At 45.2% G+C, this 27,736-nt stretch overlaps 1 protein-coding gene across 11 annotated transcripts in view; it reads right to left on the bottom strand.

The window, feature by feature from the left end:
• The window catches only part of LOC102558012 (ankyrin repeat and fibronectin type-III domain-containing protein 1), a 607,309-nt gene that overhangs the window by 142,734 nt on the left and 436,839 nt on the right, over positions 1 to 27,736 (bottom strand). For 9 of the 11 annotated variants that reach the window (XM_019493066.2, XM_019493065.2, XM_059716938.1 and 6 more), the window contains one exon: positions 7,998 to 8,038. In XM_019493066.2, coding sequence (XP_019348611.1) covers positions 7,998 to 8,038 — 41 coding nt within the window. Of the gene's footprint in view, positions 1 to 7,997; positions 8,039 to 9,675; positions 9,906 to 27,736 lie in introns of those variants that run through there. The other 2 variants (XM_059716940.1, XM_059716941.1) reach the window with 1 other exon arrangement.

Below are 27,736 nucleotides of genomic sequence, written 5' to 3'. Positions count from 1 at the left end.
AACCCAGAAGTTCTGATGCCTGGTCTCCTAATAACAAGTCAGTGTTCCCTCTTTGCATATTAAATTGCAAGAATGACTTGAACTTGTCTAGTCGCTGAAACATTTACCCTGGAAAACTCTCTTACCCAAGAACTACAGAGATTTGAGAACACATATGGAAAAATACAGACATACATACATGGTTCATAGTTTATAGTAGATATAAGAATATGGTAATTCGATTAACCAAATGCCAATGCAGTTCATTTCCATGAAAGCAAGTCAGTGTCTGCCTGGATCTTACCTGCTGCGTGAATTACACCAACAACTGTGATTATAATATTCTTAACATGTAATGACTCTCAGAGAATATTCTTAATTGCTTATAGAAATAATGCACATGAATTCTACAGAACAAGCCAAGGAATATTCCCTTCCAAAAGAGCTTTTAATCTAAGACCCACATACCATATCTGAGGAGAGGAAGACCGAAAACCAGTACCACACAAGACAGATGAAGAAACAGTTGTTTAACAGATCTCTGGATACTCAGTGATGAGTCCAAAATTGGAACCAGAATGTTTGTGGGCATCTGTACAGGGAATTAAACATGAGTGTGGTTGCATGACCATGATGACAGGATTGGGGAGCAAGGACAAAGAGCCAGATTCACATCGGTACTTGGGCACCAAAAATGTACATGGTTGTTTAGCTGGATTTTCATAGATTCATAGACATTAGGGCTGGAAGAGACCTTGAAGATCATCAAGTCCAGCCCCCTGCCCCAGGGGCAGGAAGTCAGCTAGAGTCAAAGGACCCCAGCAAGATAAGCATCCAAGCATTTCTTGAATAAGTCCAGAGTAGGTGCCTGCACCACATCTGGAGGGGGTCTATTCTAGGTCTTGGGGGCTCGGACAGTAAAGAACTTTTTTCTTATGTCCAGCCTAAAACGGTCTTGTAGGAGTTTATGACCATTGGTCTTGTTTTTCCTTGGGGAACTCTGGTGAACAGACATTCTCCCAGATCCTGACGAACACCCCTTGTGTACTTATAGGTAGCCACCAGGTCACCCCTGAGCCTCCACTTTTCCAGACTGAAGAGTCCCATGGCTCTCAGCCTCTCTTCATAGGGTCTATTCTCTTGCCCTCTGATCATGCCCATGGCTCTCCTCTGGACTCTCTCAAGCTTCTCAACATCCTTCTTGAATTGCGGAGCCCAGAACTGGATGCAGTACTCCAGCTGCGGCCCCACCAAGGCAGAGTACAGCTGGAGGATGACATCCTGAGATTTACTTGAGAAGCATCTATAGATGCAAGACAGGATTTTGTTTGCTTTACCAGGTGCGACATCGCATCGGTGGCTCATGTTCATCTTGTGGTCAGTCATGATCCCCAAGTCTCTTTCAGCAGTGGTGCTAGCAAGCGTAGCACTGCCGAGCCTGTAGGTCTGCCAGGGTTTTTTTTTTTCCAAGGTGGAGTACCTTGCATTTATCAGTATTGAACGTCATCAGATTTGTGTCTGCCGACTTACTAAGCTTATCCAAGTCAGCCTGGATCACTAGCCTGTCCTCAGGTATGGACGCTATGCCCCAAAGTTTAGTGTCAAAAGAACTTAAGTGCGTTAAGCACTGAACTCCCATTGAAAGTCTATGAAAGTTAGGATCCTAATCTGCTGCACTCCTATGAAGTCCACCAGATACATCTATGCATCTGTAAGCACCTAAAGGCTCAAGATAACCAATTGGTCACTTAGGATTCCCTTGCCCATAGATACTGTTTTTTTGTTTTATATTATTTACCTGTACCTGTACAGGAATGGGGTTTCAAAAGATATCAGAAGAAAATTTTGGTTGCAATGAATTTATAATAATAAAAATCTTAAGCAACTTAAATATATATAAAAAAAAATCAAAGCATCCAAGAAATGGAGAAGGATCCTCAGGAACAGGAGCTAACATCATTTTAGGCCAAAGGTTCAGGTCCAGTTTTAATACCCTAGGTGAAGGGCTGGCAATCTACAGCCTGCAGGCCAGACCCAGCCCATGGAGCCACTGGATCTGGCCCACAGATGTGGGACTTTGGGGGCATTCAGTGGCTGAGGGGGCATCAGCTGTGGGCACCCTCTCTGTACCACTCTGGGCACAAGTACCAGCTGAAGGTATTTCTCCATGCTGCCACAGAGATGAGCAGCAGTGGCAGTACAGTCATAGCAGGGGCAGATCTGGGGTGGCGCATTGGTATATTTGTAAGCCCCCTTCAATTCCTGCTCCACCCAAAGTTTAAAACCTAACTAGCAGTGGCAGCAGCATTTCTAGTCAGGCAATGCTGAAGAAGTCAATTGACTATATGGTTCATTATCATCTAGCTGATCCCCTCTAACCTCTTCATTCCACAGGTGTTAATGAACCTCTCTTCTTTCTAATGGTCTTGGTGTTCCACCAGTCAAGCTATCCTTTGCTCTGCAATTCTGATATTAGCTGCTCCTGGTAATGAAGGTCCTATTCCACAGCCCTGCAGATTGTTTTTAACTCACTCCAACAAAGTTATATTTGATTTTGCTTCAATCTTAAACTGAAAAATACAGCCTTAGACCCCTAGCACATTAGTAAATCTTTTAGTCTATTTTTAACTGGAGAAACATATATGTTATTTTATATGTGATGATGTGCCTCACCATCTACACTGCCTTCTCAAAATTATAGATCCACCCATATGTCTGGGAGGACTGTTTGATTAAGAAGGATTAGTATCATAACAAAAAGCCAATTAGGTGAATAGACAAAGATGCTATTTTATTGGCATCAGTGGGTAATGAACAGGACACTAAGAAAAGAGCCTACCACTTTTTAACATCTTCATCAAACGGCAACTAAGGAAAAAGAGAAGTAGTTAGTAACGTTGCCTGAAAGCAGGCAAAATCAGGGCAGGATGGCACCTTAGAGATTTAGAACCAAGTACTCTCTAAAATGGTGCCCTGCCTGGTCTTCTGCCTAAGGAAAGAGGGATCGTAAGAATCACAAGGCTGAAAAGGTCTTAAGGAGGACATCTAATCCAATCTCCCCTCCTTAAGAAAGAAACATCTCCGCCTAAACCATCATTAAGACACAAGTCTATCTAATCTGATCTTAAAAACTTCCAATATCAGAGATTCCACAACCTCTCTAGGTACTTTGGTCCAGTGCTTAACCATCCTCATAAGAAGAAATTCCTTCTATTATCTTATATTCTAACAATCTAATATCATAACATATTAGGTTACTCTAATATTCTACAATGATTATTTCATCAGAAATTCTGAATGATCGCCAAAGGAAGGAGGAATTACTTACAAGGCTGGTTGGTACAAGATTTGGTACAACTAATTTGAATAAACTTACGAAAAAGAAAAATATAGGATGAATTTCAGGAAAACCTGCCTGGGATTAAGAGCTCAATATTCTCCCAAAGGAAGTGATGCACACACTAATACCTGGGGCATTTTAAAATTATGGCTCTGAAGTACTCAGGATGGGTCTCACTCTTGTCCAGTGAAGTTTATAGGAATTTTTTTCACATTAAATGGGAATGGAGATAAACAAATGAGAAACACTTTGGAAAATATGTCTGCACAGCATTGAACATGGAGGATGCTGACTTTACTATAATGCAAATGAAGACAGACTCCGATACATTCGGTAACATGGAAAAAAGCAAGAAGTAGAGGTGAGTTCTTTATTAGGACAGGGATGATCAAATAAAAACTTGATTTTCATGGTGAACAATCTATGACTGTAAAATACAAAGATAGAAGCTAAAAAGTGAGAACCACAGAAAGCAGCTGTGATTTGAAGCCCTTGCTCCAGAAGTTAACTGCAGTTAGTAATATTCTCTAGAGCTTAAATATGTCTTAGAAAAGAAGCAGTAAGTGCTTATGGGGCACCATTTTAAAGGTTTTGTTCCTTAGCATGCAGATTTATGTCTGAATTCTTCTCTCCAATCTAAACTCCAGAGTTCATGGGCATGAGCATGGGGGATCCTTGGGTAAAAAGATGCTACACAAATGTGGGGGATCCTTAGGTAAAAAGATGCTACACAAATGCTGTTCTTCTGCATGAGGTTCCTTGTAGCTGTCCATGGAAGTTCTGTGTAGAAAACCAGTATAAGGTAAGTATTAGAGAGGAGGATTTGTGTAGCAGTGTGCATGTGCTTGTCTGTGGCAGGGACTACTGAAAAGTGTGCATCTATTCCAGCATAAAGGTTCCAAACCTACCAGGTGATGAGCCCCTCCTCTCAAGTGGTTAGCACCTTCAGCTCACATTGACATCAGTAAGAGGACAGAGTCAGACCTGTGTGGCACAGCCTTGCAGGACCAGACAACTGCATTGTCACAGAGGCAGCAAAAATGCCAGTGGCAGCTACAGGTTGAAAAGGTCAAACTAGACAGCAGCAATGGCACAGGGCAACCACCATCAAGTTGTACCTGTCAAATGGGGCTTTATTTGTGTGTCACATAAGCTCCAAAACAACACTTAAAGAATCTTAACTAGGATGGCAGGAGGCAAATTAACTCCAGTTATCTGCATTGGGATTGGCTAGGTCACAGTCTAACTTCACAATGCATTCAGCCAAACAAGGATGTTCTTATACCTGTCATGAAGCTAAACTAAGGGTCAGATCACCCCCTTAGCTTAGAAATGGAAAGCAGGGGTTAAACTGCAGAAACAGCACATGTTTTGTTAGGGAAGGAAGCTGACTTGTATACTCTCCTCTTCCTCAGATGAAGGCTCCTTTGTATTATTTCTTTGCACACTGTAAGCTGCAGCTTTTAGGGAATCGTTGGTCAGACAAGAAACAGAGCAAGGGATAAATCATTCTGTAACCAAGGGTTCTGTACACATATAGGCAAAAGCTTCTAAAATGGTCAGAGTTTGAGCCAGGTTTATGGAGAAAATCAGTCAAGTCAGAGCTCCTGATGGAATAATGCTGCCCTGGGAATGGAGGGTGCTTGGGAAGCAGCAGTGAGACACCAAACATCTCACAAAAGAAGGCCTGGCCCTTACAAGCCCTGCCATGTAGTGCACTAGACAGGCCCATGATTTTATGACTTCAGTGGGCTGGGGAAAACCAGAATCTAAGGCGGGTCAACAGACCTCATGGAACAATCTATAGGGAACACTGCAATTTTCTTTTGGTTCTTCTACAGGGTGGGATTTGGAGGTGGCCAGCCATGATTAGGTCCTCCATTTATAAGGAATCTCAATGTCGTCTATCTTCACATTTCTGACAAGCATAGTCTCATAAGAACTTCAGGTGGCAGAGGGATATTTGAGCTACTCAAAACTTTACTAATATCAAAACTCATGCTATCCATGCAAATATATAGCATAGGCCCCTGATGGACATTACATTTATGACACAATTAAAGTGTTTGTAAATTATGCCATGACTTGCAACACGTCAGGCATTCAGCCAATTTATGGCATGATAAAATGGCAAACCAGCCACAGAGATATTCAACATATAATGTGGAACATCTTTGTAACTGGTTTTTTGGTACCTTAAATTGAATGTGCAGCATGTGTTCCAGACCCAGACAATGAAGGGGCAATAAACTATTTGTCAGCATTAAGACCAGAATAGTCCCGTCTCAAGGCTGCTCCCAGCCTTATCCCAAGGATCAGGAACAGGAGAGCCCTGGGTCTTGAGCCGGGCCTGGAACTGCCCTGGTCCTGATGCTGACCATCAGCTGATTGTTGTCATCAGGCAGCCCTACAAGCTGGGAAATAGGATCAGGGGCAGCCTCAGAATCCGCTTCAGCCCTGGCAGTCACACAACTGGGATTTGAGAAATGTTATGCCCCATCCTAGATATCATACATCCTGCCAGGCTTGTCTGGTATGACAGGACACATGATTTGTGGGATGGGGCAGAAAATTCCTCAGATCCCAACTTAATGTCTGCCAGGAGCCACAAGACCCCAGAGGATCACTAATAAGGCTACAAAGTTCTTTTAAGTTCTCAGCCACTAGGGGCTTCATTTTGTTTAGTTTTGTCTAGGATGGGATCATAATTCCCTAATGATTGGTCCTGAGCTACTAGAAATCTGCATGTCATTTAGGCATCTTGAGTGGCCTGGTTTTCAAAACACTGAGCCCCCAACAGCTCTCCCTGACTATCTAAAACTGATGAACAGTGTATGTCCTCAAGCAAGAGGATCAAGACTTCCTGGTGTTTACTAGCCTGATGTTAAGTATTTCTGTTCAAAAATCTTGGTAATGATAGAAATACTTATATACATTCATACACAGACAGACAGATGCAAATTATACACAAATAGTTGAAAACTATACACAAATAGTTAGATACAGATAGAGACAGATTCAGACATTTGAAAACTATACACAGTCCTACATACCAACCCTTACAGAATGCATCTTGAACTGGAAACAGGTACTTGCAATGAGATACTCTCTCATGGAGCCTCAAATCCCAATAGAACTGTGAAGACATCTACTCTGGTGCTAAGAATAAATCAGACAAGGCAGTGCTGTCTTGTGCTCAGTACACATTTCATATGCTGTGCGGAAAAGGAACTTTGTGGAGATGGCTCTTTGGAAAACAACCAGAAGACATGAAGAACAGAAGAACATTTCCATTTTTTAAAGCCTGTTCCTCCCCAATCCCATCCCCTAGAGAGAAAATCCCACTGCTATTCCAAAAATTTACATCACCTTTCCACAGCTCTTGGAACAGGTACTCAGACAGTAAAAGTCACATCAACACCCTTTATTTCAGAAGATTTAGAAAAACCCTCACAATTCAGTGATTTTTCATTTTTCCCCAACAGGGACAGGATCAGAACATTATGAAAAAAGCAAAGAGTGCTGAGCGCCAACTGACCGTCTGCACACAAATACATGCTTGACATTGAAAAGCTGCAGGCTCACAGGAACAGCTCCCTCGCAGTCAGGACCTAAAGCTGTAATTGTATCTCCAGGTTTTGAGAGAGGTTGCTCTTATCAAAAGATCATATTGCTGTATTTCAAACACAGAAGCTTTCACATCCTGCAGGTGTAAAGGTGCCTTTCAGCTACATGCAGTGTGTGTTTGGTGTGGTATCACGAATCCTGTAAGAGCAAGGCCTTTGCTTGTATTTTAATAAGGGTACCATAGGTTGAAAATGTTTCGTGTGCTTAATTTTTTCTGTGACAAAAGGCTTGCTATAGCTGACTTAGAACAATGGTCCATCTAGTCAGAGAACATGATGTGTTACCAACCACATGCTCTGTTAATGGTGGGGTAATGACCATTGATAAAAGCAGAAGGCTAGGCTGAGTGGCACCTTAGAAACTAACTGGTTTAGAGATGCAGGAGCTTTCATAGTCAATTTCTGACAAAGTAGGTTGTTGCCTATGAAAGCTCCTGCCTCAGGAGGGAACCAGTTGGTCTCTAAGGTGCCACCCTACCCTGCCTTTGGCTTGACTTCAGATTCCCTTGCCTAACTACCTCTCTGACCATTGATAAAGTGGTTCCACAGAACCCTCCTTCTCCAATGTCACCATCATGGATATTCATCCTACATGGACAGTTTGCAACAGAGAAAGCAACTGCATCAAAGCACAGGCAGTTGAAGATCTGCTCCAAGACCAGCCAACTACAACATTAAACCAAACCAAAACACCAGGCTCTTCAGATCAGCCAATCTGTGCTCACTGCAAATTCAGAGTGGAGAGAAGAGGTGGCAAAGGTCATCTTGGCATTCTGTACCTCCTAGGGTGACTGGTGCCAGCCCTGTCCTTGATGCTAGGTAGAACAGCCTTGATTTTTCCTGACCTGATCTAGTTATTTGCATAAACCCTGGAGCAAAATGATTGACAACCCTTCCAGTGTTAGCCTAGCTAGTATAATTGCAGAAGCTATTCTTATCCACTGAAATGTCTAATCTTAGCAAGATACAGTATTTTTCTCAATAATATGCAGCAACAGTGAATTTCCACTCAGATGCATGCATACATATACACACAGGCCACTGGCACTTACTTTTGTTGGTAAAAGTCCTTCTTGTCTGCTGACCCCAGGCTCTGAAAGACAAAAATACAGACATTTCTTTAAGCCTTTTACTTCCAGGCCATGAGTTCAAACTTGGCCATTGCCACAAGCAGATAAAACCAACTGCCCAAGAACTCCATCCCAGCCTGTGTGAAATGGGCAGGTGTTTCAGTCCTGCCCTGAATAGAGAGGTGTTCTCATGACAAACATCATGGACTGACTCCCTTGTAGGTAGTCTCAAGTGGGAACATACAAGCTTTGCCAAGGCAGCTTGCGCTGCTAAGGTGCTTGTGGCAGGAGTCTGAGAATGAAAGGGGCTCTGATAACCAGCACCATTGCCAATACTTGCCAACACACTGGGCAGAGGGGCAGGTCTCACAACCTCTGCATTCAGATAAGCAGAAAAGCCACCAGGACCAAGGCACTCAGTGCTATTTGAATCACTGGCTAATAAAGGCACCTTCTAACCTTCCTATGTACAGCCCTCTGTAAGGTCAGTAAGCGAGGCACAGGGTGAATTCTACAGATAGCGAAGCAAGTCAGATGGGAGATGAGAGACATGCCCAAAGTCCCACTACAAATTTACAGCAGAGCATGGGAATGAACCCAAATCTCTCAAGCCCCAGTTGGTGACTTAACCATGAAATTCTCACTCAATCAACTGTATCAAACCTCAAGCAGAGATCTGCAAATGGGCATCAGAGATGGTCTGACATAGGGCAAATTTCGCATGTGCTCTTGTTTTCCAAGTGCAGCTGACCTCTTGCTATCTCATCAACAACACAGTTTACTAAAAATTAGAGGGAATGGTGAACCACCTGCTCTGTGACTCAGAGCTCTATGCTTCCCAAGCGACCTTAGCCTGCCTCAGTCTTTCAGAAGGAAATGCTGCGGGAAAAGCTCTGAAAGGATCTGGGTTTGTACACACGCAAAATCTCCCTTGTGAGGAGAGACTATTGCTAACCTACTGCTGATTCCTCTTTGAGTGTGACAGAGCATGTCTGTGAAGGAGAGGGAAAAGCAGGCATGTTAGCAAAAGGGTGGGGAAGTGTGTCCTAGTGTGTGTGTGTGTGTGTGTGTGTGTAGGTGTAGTGGATATAAATAAACTGAACATGGTTTTGCACAAGCTGACCCCTCCTAACCACCAAGGAAGGCCGATAGTGGGACACAGTAAAAGTGGATCTATGCTAATCCCTTCCTTTCCATGGGGATGCCCAGCCCCAGCGAGAAAGACAGCAGTCACCACTGCCAGAGAGTTGTTACCAGACAGATGTAGAGACAGCCCAACCTTGCAGCAATCCTCTGCTCTGGACTGGGCCCCATTCCTGACATGGCAAAACCTTGGAGAAAAGGAACAAACCCAAGAGCAAGAGTTTGCCCCAAAAGAAGCCAAACAGTGGGGAGCCACGTGCCTGGGGGTAGTTCCCTCCAGCAGCAAAGACCAGACCCAAACACATATTGGCTGAGGTAAGAGAAAGGTAGCATAGTGCCCTATGGCACTTCCACCAGCAGATGTGGATAGCCAGATGCATGCACGTGCACACACACACATATACACATAAATTACAGCACCAACCTGCCTAGCAAACAAACTCAGCACCTTATGTTACCCCTTTCTCTCTGAATGGGGAGCAGGAGAGGGAAGGCAAGAAAGACAGACAGACCAAACCTTAACTTCAGCCAGCCCAGTCGTTCCACTGCTAAAAACCCACTCCTCCTCTTTTACTGATGGCTCTTTGCTCTCTCTGCTTTTCTCCTTTTCCAACTCTCCCTCACCCAAAGCAAAGGCAAGGATGGTTCGGCAGAGAGGATATGGCCACCTGCTTTGGACCAGCCTGTGAGCAGCAGCAGCAACTGAGAGCGAAGGAGCAAATGAGTGTGTATGCATACTAGGAGCATGCTTGCACTCTGGAGCTGGTGTTGTACTTCCACATTGTGGTTGCCAGGCAATAGCTAAGGCTACCTCCAAAACAGTGAGAAGCCACTGGGCAGAATACTAATCAATGGAGCAACCCCCCAGCAGCATGTATAAAACCAGCCTCAGCACCAAGACTGAAGCAACTGGTTGTTTCTGCTACTTCTCTGGAAAAAAAGGGAGAAAAACAAAGCTCAAAGGCTCCTGAACAGGGAAAATTTTAGCTGTTATAGAAGCCTCTGTAGTGAAATAAATCTGTCATCCTGTGTCCCACTCACCCCTGGCTGTGCACTGAGTCAGCAATGGGAGCAAGTCCACTCTGGGCACTTTAAACTGCAGGTGCCAAACTGTGCTTTCCCTCAGCAGAGCTGCTCAGGGCACAGTCGGACCCAGTGGGTGAGTGTGTGCACCCCTTTCATTTAAATAACAATAGCACTTGGAGGCCTCAACCCAAACAGAACTCTAGTTCTAGGTGCTGCACATTCGCACCATAAGGTTGCGACTCTACCCTAAAGTCTGTACTCCCGATACAGGCAGGACAGATAGAAGGCAGAAAAAGAGGAACAGCAGCAGCATGACTCGCCAGAGATCAAGCAGGTTTGCAGCATGGCTAGGACTAGAAACCAATTCGCTGCCTACCCCACTAGGCCACTTTTCTGAATCTAAGGCTTCCAGTACCTGTCTTAATATGTCATGCAGGAAGCATGGGAGGAGGGTGGAGATGTTTCAGTGCTCGGTGTTCAGGAAGTTTTCCCTAGCACCCTCTCCAGAGGCTGACCTGCAAAGTGTGAGTATGATCAGTCAGAAGTCTCCTCTCTCAGAGATGTGCATTCGGCTACTAGATTCTTTTGGCAGCTTCCCACTCTTTGGCCTGTGTTTAGAAAGCACTGCTCCCAACCCCAGTGCTGCACTGATGAGTGCCATAGAAATACCTATCAATAAATCACTCTCCTGGAGCAGTACACTTGGATGGAAAGTCTGAACTGTGACAGAAATCCACCACCCAGCAAGAGCGTTCTGATCACACGTGGAAAGAAAAAGAACGCACCACTGTGTCACGTGGACCAGGGGACACTTTACACATACCACACCCAGAGACCCTGGGTGAGACAGGCTCTTGCCTACTACTGAAGGAACAATTGAATATAGGCAAACACATCCTCAATAGACACTGAAAGAGTGAACCCTACACAATTCACATCAGTCAGGTTTCTTGAGACACGATGGGAATGTGAACACGAGTGGAATAAGAACATTAGTGGTATGGAGGGGCTTCCATGTGAGAAGAGACGCAAGAGGCTGCACCTATTCAGTTTAGAAAAGAGACACTTGAGGGGGGACATGATAGGGGTTTACAAAATACTAAATAGTAACAAGAAAGTAAATAAAGATTTATTATTTACTCTCTCTCTCTCAGTACAAGAACCAGGGGTCACAAAATTAAACTAATAAGTAGTCAGTTTAAAACTAATAAAAGGAAATTATTTTTCACACAACATGTAATTTAAGTGTGGAACTCACTACCATAAGATATTGTGGAAGCTGACAGTTTAGCCAGATTCAAAAAGGGATTGGACAATTTTGGGAGGAAAGAGGCATTGGTAGCTATTGAGCACGGGATTTAGGGGTACAGCCTCTGAATCAGAACTTCCTAGATGTTAAATGCTGGAGGCTTAAAGTGAGAGAGGAACAGTGGAAAAAAACCTGGCCATACGCAGGTCACTCTCCCTTTCAGCATCCACTCTGCCACTATGTGACACGAGATACTGGGCAAGATGGACCTATGGTCTGACCCAGTAAATGGCAGTTTTTATGTTATGTGCTCCCTGCCCAGTCTGCTTCTCTGCTTTCTGCTCTCTCTCCTATATGCTTCTGTGCTGCCTGCCCCTTCCCAATCTGCCACAGTATACACAGAAGCTGCCCTTGCCACTTGTGGCATGCATGCCACGAGTTGGTCACCTCTGACCTAAGGAGTCCTCACTTAGAGGCTACAGTCCTGCTACTGTGTTTCATACCTACTGATCGACCCGCCCTGCTTGGATTTGTCATATCCCCCTGGTGCTATTGTCATATAAATAGAAGGGACACACACACTCCCTCTGTCAGCTCTGGAGAGGGTCAAGTGAACTTGGTAGTGAGTTCCACAAGTTAATTATGTGCTGCATGAAAAAACTTCCTAATAATTGCTTTGTGTGTCTCCAGTACTGTGAAAGCTGGTCAATAGTAAATCCCTATTTATTTTTTCCCCACCATTCATTATTTTATAGGTCTTTATCATCTCCCTCCTCAGTTGTCTTTTCTCTAAACTAAAAGTCAACAACAGTCAACTATAAATAGGCCCAATCCATCTTCCACTGAAGTCAGTGGAAAGCCACTTGGTAATTTTAGGGGGAACCCTAGATCTTTCAGAACACTGGGACTGTCTGTAGCAGGAGTTTTTACGCACATTAATAAAAACACCACTTACACAACTTTTGTACTTTTTCAAAGTGCTATGCACACTGTCTCCACAATCAATTCATTTTAGAGAAATCTGAAACAGCTACTCCATACAGTTACAGAAAGTCTAGGAAAATCAGATTTCTTGAGCAGGAGCCCTGTTTTATCTTTATGGAGGATGTGAGGATCTCTCTGATATAAAGATATCCAGGTCCCATCTCCAGCTGATTTTAAAACTATCTTTAACAAAAGAAATAAGAAAAAGCAGCTTCTAAAATCAGGAAAAAGGAGTACGTACTTTGTAAATTTGGTTACTGACAGAAGGGAGGTAAAGGGATACATGTAAACCATGTAAAGGATCTAGCTGAGGGGGGCACATATACCAATGGCAGTATATAAGTTTGATGCTCTATCCCACAGATGGTCAACCAGAGGCATGTGAGCCACAAGTAGCATGGGAAGTCTCTGCATATGACATGCGGCAGACTGTTGGAGGGAGCAGAAAGCAGAGCAGCAGATCAGGCAGGGGAAGAGGACTGGAGAGGCACTCGGGGAGGTTGCAGAGCTTAACTCGTGACACTCCTGCCAAGAAAGTTCCACTCCACTGTTCCATCTAATAACGTCACAACAGTTTTTCAGAAGATGACGCACTGAACAATGTGGTTTGGAAGCTGGAGACTGGATGATTTACACCACAGATTGTTAAGAAAATGTTAGCTCATCAAACAACTACATGGGAAAAGTCATGGAGAGGTATGAGGGCACTGAGTGGTGGAAGAAAAGCAAATGACTTACTAGTATTAATAGAAAAAGTTAATACAAAGAAGAGTGACCCTGACAATTATCATGCAGAAAATCCAACTTTGATCCTTAGTACAAGAATAAAAAAAAAGAGACAGAATTCAGATAGTCTGGGCAGTAACTCAGACCTGCAATAGGGCCATAAGACCTGGGTTCTATTCCTACCTCTGCCACTGAAGTGATCTACAATCTCAAGTACACATCTCTGTGCCTCAGTTTCCCTCTGTGATAATGATCCAGACTTCCTTGGTAAAGGGAAAGTGCTATATAGGAAATAAAAGGCAGTATTATTACTTCCCTAGATGGCAATAGGACAGTGAGCAATAATCAGGTGGAATGGCTGCTGACAGATGTGGAAAAAAAATGTGCTTTATTGGAAGAAGCATTGCATTAGTTCGACCCAGCTCTGCAGTGTCTGTATCAATCAAGCACTTTAGCGGGGCTTTTTGGTACTTTTATCTAAATCTGATTCAATCAATGACTAGATAACAGCACCATAAAAGCCCCGCTAAAGCACCCAATCCATACAGATGTTGGGCCAACTGGGCCCAAGTAACACGATGCTTCTTCTGGGTATGTGCTGGGCTTGGCACAGGGGCCAAGTTTGAAGAAAAGCACTGTTTTTTTGGATTTTTTTTACATCTTCAAGCAGCCAAAGACTAAAGGTGGCCAGAAAATTTTGTTTAGTTTTTTTCTTCCCACAAAATAATCACCAGAGTCGATTGAGAATGCATAGGAAACAAGCTGCTCAAAGATATGAATTATAAGAAAGCACTCAACAACAGTATCTCCTGAACTGTTATGGGTACACAGTCAAATGAACTGAAGCTAGCTGGAGGACCATAATGATATGTGTTGAATCAGCAGAAGTGGCCAGCAGACTGTCACAGAGGTCCAGTGACAATCCAGACAGCATCAAAGTCAAGATTTTGTTGCGGCTAGATCCTCTTCATGAATGACTTGGAAGGAGGGGTGAACTGATCTTCAATTTGCAGCTATAACAGGGCACTGTTCAGGATAGTTCAGTAAGGCCACAAAACTGATACAAAGAGGCCTTCTAGTGAAGAGCATAAAAATACAGGTAGAGGATAAAAGAAATAGCATTCCACTTGGAAAAATGCAAGTAAATCCATGGAGAGAGGCATGGGGATGGAAACCTCAGAAACAGGAACACTCGAGAGGAGAAAGGTTGCAGTGATGCCAAGAGAGACCTGAGGGCACCTATGGGCAGGGTATAAGACGGTACTTGAGCTTGCGAATGGGACACATGAGCGCACAGAACCAAAACAGCTTCATCATGGAGCACGTGGGTGGCAACATCTCCATATGGTTCTGTTGGAAATATACCAGGAGAGCTCTGAGACAGCTCAGGGCACACAGGCACCAGAAAGATATTGAGAAACTGGAGAGAGCAGCCCTATGAGGAAATATTTAAATGACTGAGTAGGTACAGTTTGTGAGAGGTAATATGACAGTGCTTCACAAGAAGTACTTCAACACATATACACTGAGGAAGAGGAGCTGTTTAGCAAGGCACAAAGAGTAGATTGGGCCTTGCTAATGATACAGAAGAGAAATAAAGGAAGGGGAGATTTATCCCAACTCTGAGGAGCAACGTCCTGGCACTTCCAGAATGGTACTGTAGAAGTATCACTGCTTGGGGCTTTAAAGGAGCCAACTAAATAAAGCAGGATATACTGTGCAAAATGGACAAACCCTGTCCTTACAGGGAGATGGACGAGGTGTGTCATGTCCAGGTCCTATGGAGTGAAAAGCCTGTCTGTGCCTGATGACTGAAACAAGTAGCAAGTTCTCTGAAATGAACAAACGGAGACCTGCCACTTCCCTTCTTGTACAAAAGATTTATTTCCTTGAGATGAGCCCAGATCAACTCGGGATCTGGGGACTATGCATCCAGGGATGCCTTCTTGTCATCTGACTAGTCAATGTGCCACCCTAGGAATTTTTACATTTTCATGAAGACTGGTGTGAAAGCACAGCTGGGATCCCCAGAGAGGCGAGGCTGCAAATCTGGGAAGAGTGGATTGCATGACTCCCCCTCTCCAAAAATAACTCTAGGAGACATTGAGGAAAACCTTAGACACGCAGCTCCTGGGAAGCATGCTGCACCCCAGAGACCTGTGGCACTCTAGGCCCTCCCAGGAGACAAAGGAGATAGGGTCAGTCCCGCTGCTTCAACGAACCCCTCGCCTGCGCTCCCCACCCCAGTACGAGCTCCACCTCCCCGCAGCTCTGGCTCCAAGTGAGTCACCATCCAGTGGGGCTTGTGCATTTCTTTTCGCTTGCTCATTTCATTGATGACTCAGGGCTCAGGCAGCACATTTTAAATCCCTTAATGGAATAATGGAGGGGAGTCATTTTTATTGTGCCCTGTATATTTTTAAACAACTATTTTGGATGAGGCTTGTGTCTGCTTCTAAAACCCATTTTTCACCTGTGGTAGGGAAGAGAATTACTCACTGCACAGAAACACTGCAGCATGAAGAAAGAGGCTGTTGGACACAAAGGAAAACAGCCGAGCCCACTGACTGGCCCTTCCAGCTCAGGGATGGTAGAGGGCATGTTGAGCCCTGGGAGATGCTGCCCTACTCTAGAGACGTGTTCCAGCTCCCAGAATGGGTGAGGATGCTGCACTGTTACGTGTGCTGTCCTCCATAGCATGGGCATGCTCTACCCCCCTGCTCCCCAGCATGATGGTGGGGACACAGTGCTACCAGAGAGCCCATCCTTCATCATTCCAACTGATCCTGACTTCCAGTACCACACATTTCTCCCCCTTCTTGGATCACCATCACAAGATGACCTGAGGTAAATGAAACCTCAGAGGAGTAGACTTGGGCTTTGTACCACAAAGGCTCTGTTGTGTGGGGTGCTATTACTCATCAATACAGTCATAGAGGTACTAGCTCAGGTGCAGATGCTAATTATGCTACAATCAAGGTGCCTCATAGCAGTGTAGCTCATCTTCCTTCCCACACAAGAATGATACCAGTATAAGCTCCTTCCTACCAACGAACTGCATTCACAAAAGGGGAGGTCGCAATGCTTTAACAATGCCAGTGTATTTAGAGCAGTGCAGCTTCTTGTGTAGGCACAGCCTAAAGCGAAGGTAGGAGAGAGCTGGCTCCTGATGTGACAGACTGCAAAAGAGCAATTATGAGAACACACACCCAAACTTTGGAACTGCTTTGCAGATTATTTTTCATTTCACTGAGTCTTTGAAGCCTTCAAAGACACCTATGCAATTCACATCCTCGTTGAGGATGGGAAAAACTGCAGCATTGTACCATGTTCTTGCACAATAAGATCGCTGAAAGCAAAACTATATATATGAACGCTAAGGCAAGGCAACTGCTTTCTTTTATTCTCCTATTGTGATTTTGCTTGATCAGCGCAGTGCACCTGCTTCACTGGCTAACCAGAACCCATTCCTTTTATCCTTGCAATGTAGCCCGTATAATGGGGAAAGGATCATACCCCAGACTACAAGGCAGAGCTTTTAAAAATATATCCTGGAAGGCCTTTGTCAGGATTAGCTCACCAGTTAAGGAAGGGCAGGACCAATTCACCTCACTGGGATCCCAGAAGAATCGGTGCAATGTGCTGCACAGAGGAACAAGAAAAACTTTGAAGATGACATCCCTGACTCCCCAAATTAAGCACAGCTGGAGATACAAGGGTTTCAAAAGATACCGCACATCCACCAGCTAAAACAAAGGCTTGTTTCCCCCGTCCCCCAGCCCTGCTTACAAACAAACTGCAGACATCAATAGACATCAGGTTCACTGTACTTTTCACTCTCTTAGTGCCAAGCACAATCTCGGCTATTTTATTTTTTTCTGGGCAGCCACCTCGGGAAGAGAACAAACTATTAATGAGTCTTAGGAAGCCTCATGAAATTACCTAGAAAATGAACCAAAAGAATCCCCCAAAGACAACTGGCTGTGGCAGGTGACAGTTTTCTAAGTCAATCCAATAAAAACTGGCTCAGCAAGTCAGAGAAGACTCACTGCCCAGATAAACAAGAGGAGACAAAAAGAAAGGGAAGAGTTACTTTTCCATGCCATAAGAGGATCCTGCAAAACAACATTTCAGGCCAATCTCAATAAAAGACTGAATTATAAAAATGTCATCTACCCTTGGTCTCCTACATGAATTTCTCCCCCTTCTATGACTGGCACCTTCGCTACCCTTGCAGCTGTATTTACTCCCTACAACCAAAGAGTAGGAGCTTTATCCAAAGAGATGCTAGACACCCTTGACTCTTGCTGACGTCATTGGGTGCAAATGGGACTTGGCCCACTAAAAGGATCAAAAGGTGTTGAGATAAAACCACCCATCACCCTTTTGCATCTTGCTCATGAACTCTAGCAGCCTGCATTTTCAAGCATATCCATTAGCAGCTCCATGTACCTGCAATGTGCTGCATCTATGACTAATCGGGAGTGGATGCCTGACTCTCGTAAGGGTAATGAAACCCCATGCCTTGGATTGCGAGCTGATTGTTTGCAGAGATTATGATGGAATTTTTCCCCACCTGCTGCCACATCCATCAGTGGAGGTTTTCTGCCTTCCTCTGAGCAAGGACAAAGCAATCTCTGAGCAGCACCGGCCCCTGTATTATTATGTGCACTACCCATTGCTCATAAGCCTTTGCTCCTGAAAATGGCTGGTTGGGTCCAGTTCAGAAGTTGAAGGGCTGTAGTTCACTGTGCTCACACGTCTTTGCATACAGAGCCAAGCTTTCCCCAGGCAACACTGCAGTTCCCACCTTTTCTTCTCTCCATCCAAACCACCCAAAACCTCTGTAGTTGCCTTTGCTGGAAGGAAAGCTGGCAGTGACTACCATACTGTGGCTGTGCCATATGGCTGTTGCTCAACTCCTCCCTAAGTCCAGCTGATAGCTGTATGTAGTTAGCCCTTGGCTGCTCAGAATAACCTGACTTGGCAGCATCTCCTCACTGCTGCTGTCCCTCTCCATAATGGTAACCAGGCTTGTACCGGCCTACTGGTTAATATTGTCCTGCCCGTGAAGCAAGAAGCAAGTATTGACCACAGGTAGAATCAAGAACCAGGCTACAGCAACCAAAAATCTCATCTAATACAGCAAACCTGGATCCCAGTTATAAGTTTGGTTTTCGCTGAAATTTAGCAACTGTCCCTTCCTGCTGCCTCAACGTTGGGATTCAGTTCTGCCCCTGGAAAGGAATTCAAAATAATTTGGCTCCTTGCACCTTCTAGGCCATTCCTTGCTGAATAGAGACCCTTGTTCAAGTGTCAGAAATGTTCAGGTGACTAGAGCATGGAGATCCCATTTTACCAGAGGGGACTAATAGAGTTTGACTTGGTTTGCTGGGCAAAATGAAGGCTGAGAGGATGTACAACTGTTCACTATAAATAAGTAATGGAGGTAAGCTTCTAGGAGGCAAAATAGCTTTTTAAACTACAAGAAAAAACTGGCACAACAACTAACTAGGACAAATTGGTTAGAAATAAATTTAGGCTGGAAATTTAGATGAAGCTTTCTAGCTATTTTCGTATCTACAGCAAAAGTGGTAGGGAATTTGTAACTTTGCATGAAACTAGGATTCCAACAGGATCTGGGCCTTTGCTAAAATTCTCTTTATGGAAAAGTCCAATAGAATCTTACAGAGATTACCTTCCTACTGCAGTATTGGGCAGGGTCGTTCCAAGTGTCAATAGACAGAATGTGAGAGTGTTCTACTACATTTTAGGGTATTTTCTATGGAAAACTACTAATTCACCCTGTTTGGATCTCTCTCTCAAGGGCCAAAAAAGCCTAAATTTTATCTAAGAAGTATTTAGTCAGATAAAAATTGTGCCAGCAACAAAGCAGACAGCCTTCTCATTCCTCCTCTAGAGCGCCCAATTTCTTCTTCATTTAAATGAGCTATCCTCTAATTTCATCTGGCCTTAAAAAAACACTACGTTTCCCAGACAATCCTCCACCATACCATGAACCTGGAGCTCCCTGACCTATTGCATCATTTGAGGGATGCATCATGATATAGTCCCCCATCTGGCTTGCAACTGGAAGACGCATAACTTTACCCTTGGAGTAAGTTCAAGCTATTCCTTCTCAACATTCAGTTCCTTGTGCGTTATCTTATGGTGATACTTGAATCACAGCTTCTGAGCCATAAGTGACACTTCAATTTATCACTTGAGGCTCTTTGCAGAAAATGTGATCAAAGGGGTTTTTTTCACCCCTTGTTTTTTTCACCCTTTGTAGGCATGTCTTTCCTGCAGTCACGAATAATGAAATACAGGCTTACTGATTTACAGTATCTTCCTTTCTTGGGCCATGCACCTGATAATGGACAGTAGCTTTTGTTTTTTAATTTGAATGCACGTGCCACCCTTCATTTTGGGGGAGGTGTGGTGTTTGGGTAACACTTTTCAAGTGGCTCCAAAACCAGGGAGAACCAAGCATCACTGCTTTACACAAGGGAACAGACATTCCAAAATCTACCCTATCTTCCTCCTCATATTTTTATTTCCACACCTGAGTAGCAGAAGGAAAAGCCTTAAGAACATCCTCTAGAAATTACTCAACATGGGATGCATTCCATACCTACTCAAGAAAAGATGTTGTTCTGTTTCCTCTCTTCCCTCCCATTACAGCAGGGGTGGGCAATTATTTTGGGCAGAGGGCTGCTTACTGAGTTTTGGCAAGCCATCAAAGCCACATGACAGGCAGCCCAGGGCAGAAAAATATTAATTTTGTAAATTTGTTAGGGGCCCCGTGGGCCAGACAGAATGGCCTGGCGGGCATCTGGCCCCAAGGCCGCATTTTGCCCACCCCTGCGTTACACCATGCCTGCTGGAACCTGCCACCTCGCCACTCCAGGAGTGTCTCTTCAAAGCAGGTGGACATCCACACTTTGCTGACTCCTGTTACTGCCAGCCGAGACTTGATCTATATTGCTCACCCTCCCCCTTGTCCAACACCAAGAGAACATGGGACATCTTTGGGGGATGAAGCTTGGGAGCTAGTTAGGCACCTTGTGAAATGTGCTTCATCTTTGCCCAGACGATATGTTCCAGAAAACAAGCCTCTGGGCCAGCCCATAGGCCACAAACCTTTCAGCATGTGGGGATGAGGCTGCTTACATGACTCGCGGTTGCTTAGGCTTTGATCCTGCCAAAGGGCAGCTTTCACATGGCGCAACCAGATCTAAGCAGTACTATGCTACCCCTGCAAACTACTAAACCCTACTCCCTTGCACTTGACCTGACACTGTCCCATCTGACATGACATGTTCCTGCAGCTCTTACCTAAAAACTAAGAGCTTAAGAGAGATGTTGTATAGCCCCACATTTTCCCTAAATCTCACAACGGGGGCTAGATTTTGTATCCATGTTCAAAATGAAGGAAGGAAAAGAAAGGAAATGGTAGCTTGGGCTTTAGCTTGTGTCCCAACTGCTAAAAGAGGCTGCAAAATGTTCCTATGGCATAACAGCCCATTTAAGAGTATGTTTCATGTAAGTCCCCACTGCTCAGGGTAGAGAGTTTTCACCTGGTGTTTTCTCATTTTATCACACTACCTTGGTCTCCTCTCCCACACCTTTTCTTTTCAGTGTCTCACCATCTGTATCAGTCTGACTCTTCCATCTCCTTTGTTTGAACTGTCCAGGCCTCTTTCCCATACTTGACTCCCTATTCTAATGGAAGTGGATGCACCTAATAACAAGGAATACAACATCCAAGGTTGGTTCATTCACCTGCAACTCTACCAGTGTCATATCACCAGCTCACAATGCCCCTCTGCTGTCTATATCGAACAGACAGGGGGATCTCTACTTGTAAGAATGAATGAACACCAGTCTGACATCAGCTGCATTGCTGACCTCAAGATTCCTATTCTCAGGCAAAAAAAATTTAAAAAACAATCTGAACGGGAGACTAAGGAACTAGAAATCATCAAACTGTACTGTATTAAGTATGGTTTAAATAGGGACTATGGATTCTTACCTCATTACCAGGATTACCTTTTGTGACCCCCTTTGTTCCTATCAGTTTACTTGTCATTTTCTTTTCTCTCCTAACACTGCCCCACACCCCACTCTCTTCCCCCCTCCTCTCCTCTTTTGTATTCTAATTTCTCTTTCTTATACTCTGCTTTCAGCACGTCCTTTCACAGCGTATGATGAAGTGAACTTGGGTTCATGAAAGTTTGTGCTCTATATCAGGAGTTTTTAACTTATTTTAATAAGTGTACCCCCAGTGGTCCCCTTTTTAATAAGTGTATCACTAGGAGAAAAGGGGGGTTGAGTGGCCAGATGCAGAGTTGAGGGGGGCTGGCGAATGGCAGAGTGGTGGCATTCCATCTCCGCCCAGCCCCGCGTACCCCCTGGGACCTTTCAAAGTACCCCCAGGGGTAGGGATACCCCCAGTTGACAACCCCTGCTCTATATAAATATCTTATTTAGTCTACAAAGCTGCATATCTACCCCGCTTTCATACAGTCCCTATGGCACCAAAGAGTAAACCCCAGGAGCAAGTGACCAGAATCACTCATTGTGATCCACTGGCTGGAAAATTGGCTCCGGGGTCGGACCCAGAGGGTAGTAATTGATGGAAGTCACTCATCGTGGTGTCCTGTGACCAGTGGGGTCCCCCAGGGCTCTGTCCTTGGACCCATACTGTTCAACATCTTCATTAATGATGTGGACACTGGAGTCAGAAGCGGACTGGCCAAGTTCGCCGATGACACCAAACTTTGGGGCAAAGCATCCACGCCAGAAGACAGGCAGGTGATCCAGGCTGACCTGGACAGGCTCAGCAAGTGGGCGGATGAGAATCTGATGGTGTTCAACGCCGATAAATGCAAGGTTCTCCACCTTGGGAAGAAAAACCCGCAGCATCCTTATAGGCTCGGCAGTGCTATGTTGGTTAGCTCTATGGAAGAAAGAGACTTGGGGGTCATCATTGACCACAAGATGAACATGAGCCTGCAATGCGATGCTGTGGCTAGTAAAGCGACCAAAACGCTGGCTTGCATCCATAGATGCTTCTCAAGCAAATCCCGGGACGTCATTCTCCCCCTGTACTCGGCCTTAGTGAGGCCGCAGCTGGAGTACTGCGTCCAGTTTTGGGCTCCACAATTCAAAAAGGATGTGGAGAAGCTTGAGAGAGTCCAGAGAAGAGCCACGCGCATGATCAGAGGTCAGGGAAGCAGACCCTACGATGACAGGCTGAGAGTCCTGGGGCTCTTTAGCCTGGAAAAGCGCAGGCTCAGGGGTGATCTGATGGCCACCTACAAGTTTATCAGGGGTGATCACCAGTATCTAGGGGAACGTTTGTTCACCAGAGCGCCCCAAGGGATGACGAGGACGAATGGTCACAAACTACTACAAGATCGTTTCAGGCTGGACATAAGGAAGAATTTCTTTACTGTCCGAGCCCCCAAGGTCTGGAACAGCCTGCCGCCGGAGGTTGTTCAAGCGCCTTCATTGAACACCTTCAAGATGAAACTGGATGCTTATCTTGCTGGGATCCTATGACCCCAGCTGACGTCCTGCCCTTTGGGCGGGGGGCTGGACTCGATGATCTTCCGAGGTCCCTTCCAGCCCTAATGTCTATGAAATCTATGAAATCTATGAATTGTCTGAATCTTCTTTGAGTAGATATTGTCCAGCTGGCTCCATCAATATATTGCTGTGTGTTTATTAAAAAAAAGGAAATAATTTTTCTAGGAGCACTTTCCATGGGATTCATATGGAATAAGTATGGTGCTCAGAAACGTACTCATCCTTGTTCAAGAAAGAATCAGTCTTATATTCTTTACTGTTAAAGCCAATGGAGATTGTAAACTCTATGAGCTCAACAGTGTACAATGTGATATTCATACGCATCCCCCCTCAGCTCCATGTTTTCATTTGTCTTTTTTTCTTACACCTAGGAAATTAAATGCAGAAAACTGTGTTACTGCAACATAAAAAGTGTGTATGATTGCAGTGTGTTAAGGAAAGGCATGGGATTGATGACGTTTCATAAACAACATTTACAAGGAGCATGCTACACACCGATTTTTTTTCCTCCCTTTTCAGCTTTAAGTCAAACTGCTAGTGTAGCGGTAAGCAGGCTGGGAAAGTTATGCAAGGGATTAAGGATTTGCAAAATCTGGGCCTAAATGGGTATCTTAATAAGTTACTCTTCACGTCATAAAATGCTCACTGTAAAACTTCAGGATGTGCCATACGGCTGAGTTAGTGCTGCTGTTGAAACCTGAAGTTTTGTTTTGCCTGGCTTTTTGTGATTTCAGCTGTACAGTCTCAATGTTGCATTAATGCACAACTTGGCATTTGGCACAAATATATATTTTTATCTCTGGATATATTAGCCCATACATGTTTGTCTTGGTTTGTAGGTGACGATGAAAATGTCATCACTGAAGAAAGAAAACAAAGAAAACAAAGAAAGAGAAAAAGACTAGCAGCAGTTCAGTCAGCTTTTAACTCCAAGGGCTTGTTGGTAATTACACCCTGTTCTCCAGGACATACTTTAAAGGCTGTATTACAATCCCCATTGCTTGTTGTGTGCCATTCATTCTGACAACAGGTCTGTCTGCCAGTCCAGCTAATTACAGTGTGTGGAGGCAAATTATGGGGATCCCTTCTGCATGCTCCTCTAAATCAGCTGCAAGCTTCCAAGAGGCAGATGATCTAAATGTCATAGCCTGTCCCATGACATTTCTTACTGAGCTCTGGGAAGGAGCTCACTAAGTTTTCCTGCTCCGAGAAGGCCAAGTGGAAGTGTCAGGGACACCTAATCTATTAAGTTAACAAGTGTCCATGAGTCAGGCCATTCAAATCTAGAAGGCAAAGGATTCCCCTGGAACCATCCTCCTAAGATAGCAGTTTCCCCTTCCTCCTCCCTTGGGCCTCAATCCTACGTCAACCCTCAGGAACAGACTACTTCAGACAGTCCCACTGAGGGCCAATCTGAGGAGCACAAACTCCACAGGCTGCAGAAACAGTCAGGACAACCTAGAGCACCCCTTTCTCCTGCACCTGTTACCTTGCTGCATGGCTTCTGCTCCCCTCCCAGGCAGCAATCTGCACCCTCCCTGCTTTGTTTAGGGTATGTCACCCCCAGGAAAAACACAGGGCTGGGCATCAGGTCACAGGGACCTATCTGCCATGAGTCTGTCTGAAACTAGTTGAGACTGCCCAACCACTATCATCTATACATGCTCCAGACACATTGTACCCAAGTGTCCTGAATCCTCACCTCAAAGCCAAGGCCACCAAGTGTGAGATCATCTTCCAGGGAAATGTCTAGTCCAGCCTCTACAGATCTTACACACTGCAGTATCTGAGTGACTTCCAGCTGTGCAGAAGCAACCTGCCCAATATCCCATTACCTTTGTTCTCTCATCCCCTCCCAGGGCAGAAGTGTTTGCAGAGGAGAGTAATGCTCCCTTCTCAGGACAGAGGCCTACTATCAGCCTAGAAGACCTGGCTTGGGGAAGGAGGTCACCAAAACTAAGATGGTGGGTGTATCAAAGAGATGTTATGATGGGTTGATGTGCATGTTTATAGCAGAGATGCCAAGGCCAAAGAAATGCACCTTGCACTTGGAGCAGCAGGTGATCAGGTCTGTAAGGATCTTCAGTTCCTGGAGGAGTTTCGTCCATGGCCTTGAGTTGGCCTCTGAGAACAGAGGACAGAGGGCAGCTTCACCACAGCTCTCCCATGGCACACGCCAGGGCTAATGAGAGGATTAACACAGGCAACAGGGCAAATGACCCATTCACTCAGGAGAAGTGAGCCTGCATCTGAGAGTAAGTTCCCCTGGTGGCAAGCCTCAGAAACGAATGCAACCTGCCAGATCTTAGGACGGGGGTGTTAAATTCATCTGGTCCTGGGGACTGGATGAGTGGTATGGGGCCAATCCACAGGCTGGATCAGGCCCATTGATCCCTCCCCCAACCCCACATACTCCAGCTCATCCAGGATTGAGCCACATGCAACACCTGTGTGAGGTTGGTCTGTGACACATGCTGTACACAATGCCTGCTCTGGTCAGTCAGGGACCTGTTGCATGCAGTGTCTGTGCTGAATCAGCTGTGGCAGGCACCATATCAAGTGTGCATCTGGGACCCTGCATGTAAGGCTAGTCTAGGGTGTGGGTCAACACTGAAACCTGAGGGTGACACTGGGGGCTTGATGATGGGGCTCCATGGGGTATATCTTTAACACCCTTCCTATGAGAGATCAGAGCATCAGAGCAAGAGGCTGAGCCTGTAGTGTGATAGATTTTTGTTATATTTATGTGCCATTTCTGAGTTGTCAGCCAAGACACTGCCCATAGGCGGCAGGCCAGTCTTTGTGTCTTTCACTACACTAGAGAACCAAGCCCCACATAGGACAAAGGAGTGGCTGAGTGCTGTATAAAGTGATTGGGGAGGAATAGCTTTTGCTCCTCTAAGAAAAGCCTACCTTCCTGCAGGATCCATTAAGACATCTGAAATTACAGAACATAGTAACAATGCCAGGGTTTGGACCATTGATCTTATTACTCCTGTAACACGAGTGGAAAGAACAAGGAGGATCCCTGATTCCTCATGAACAATGATCTGACTACATGGTGAGTCACCTCTCCAGGCAGTGTTATTAAAGATATACATGTGGGGTCCACAGGAACCTGAACTGCACAGTCAGATTGGGGATAAAAAGAACAAAATATTTGGTCCTCTTCTGTATACCCATCAGCCAGAGTCTGGAATCCCACACAAAGAACAGATCTTCCATGACTTCCATCCTATAAGTAGCTCCCTGAGGTTATATAAAGTGTAAGTCAAAAATGTCAATATGGATATTGACTTAGAACCAAAATACTGAGAGTAGAACCCATTCACGAGGCCTGTGCGAAGCGGCTAGAATTCACTTCCGATTCAGATTCGGCTGATTTGGGGGACAGTGATTCGATTCAGTGATTTGAATCACTGTCCCATTTTGATTAGGCCAAACCTGATTTGAAGATTCAGCTACTGCCAAATATCCTGATCGCCGAATAAGCCAGGCCAGGCACATCCCCCGCCCCACTCCCAGTCCGGCAATGGCTGCCCTGCCTGCCCCAGCTTCCAGCACTTCTTTAAATAAAAGCCCTGACTCAGCAGGTGCTGCCTGGCAGGGGGGCGATCCCCGCTGCCCCGCGCCACGTGGGGGGCTCTGCACGAGCCCTCAAAGCCCTGAGGCTGCTGCAGGAGCACTGAGTCCCGGGGCTTTTCTCAGGATTTTTTTTTTTAAAGGTCTGGAGCTGGCCCAGGCAGAGCACCTGTGGGGGGGTTGGGAGAGTGGTGAGGGGGTCGGGGGGCTTGTGGCTGAGCCCCCCATGCAGCATGGGGCAGTGGGGGGCAGTGGGGATCGCCCCCCCCACTCACCAGCACCTGGTGAGCACCATGGCTTTTTTAAAAGTATGGAGCTGGGGCAGGCGAGGGCAGCCGGGGGGGGGGCTGGAGGAGTGGGAGTTGGGCTGAGGGGGCAGGGGGGGGTCGGGAGGGTTGGCAGGGGTCCCCCCATGGTCCCTTCCCCCAGCCCCTAGTACTTACCAGCTTGGAGTCAGCTGCAGCTCCCTGCTGCAGCCACTGGGGACCGCCCGAATCATCAAAGCTCTCCAAATCTTTTCTGAAGATTCAGAGAGCTTTGAATCGATTCAGACCTTTAAATTGGTCCCCTGATTCGATTCGGATTTGGAGATTTGGCCGCTGAATCGAGCCAAATCTCCTCCGAATCGAATCACCACCCGAAGCTTCACACAGCCCTACTGTTCATATCTTTCATGGCACAACGTATACAATTTGGATGTTCTCTTAGCTCACAGAAGCAGTGCAATAAGAGGACCAAAACAGCTCTATCAAATTGAACAAACATCCCGCTAGAGTCCTCCAAATAAAGGAATGTCTGTCAGATGGCAGTCAAGCATGCTCTGTATCTGGAGATTCCTGTCTAAGCCCCAAACTAAGAAATTGTTTGACTCTCACAAGTGCCTACGGATGGCCTGGTTCAGTCCCATATGCTCTCACACTCTCCCCATCAGATTGACTCTGTTAATAACAAGCCAAGATATTTCTATCTCCTTTCAGCTTGTGATCCAAAGACTGACCAGCCTATGTTTTTTCTGTCACTTGGCAAAGCCAATAATGACACTTAGGTAAAAAAAAAAAAATGCTGAATAATCAATCACTTGTGAGGCAAAAGAGAATGAAGTTCACTGGTCAGGTACTGCACTGGCCCAGGAGTGAGCTAAGAGGAGTAAGAACTTGTTTTGGTCAGTAAAGAAAGTAGATGTGACTCAGACACAGGCAGAAACAGTGAGTAAGAAGGTGCTATTTATACAGTCACTTTATGGATCATAACCACCACATTAAACAAAGTAAGCTGGTCATGACTCCATAGTTAAGGATAAAACTTAACATTCCACCCGGCCGTTCCATTTTTCACAGTTGCTAACTCTGTAAAAATAACTCCTGCAGGCCTGAAAATGTTCGTGTTTAGTCTCAAACCAAAAGTAATTCTTTATAGA

This window comes from Alligator mississippiensis, chromosome 13, assembly GCF_030867095.1.
Source record: "Alligator mississippiensis isolate rAllMis1 chromosome 13, rAllMis1, whole genome shotgun sequence".
Taxonomy (NCBI): Eukaryota; Metazoa; Chordata; order Crocodylia; family Alligatoridae; genus Alligator; species Alligator mississippiensis.
The sequence above is the reverse complement of the archived record's forward strand: the minus strand, read 5'-3'. Positions and strand labels throughout refer to the sequence as shown.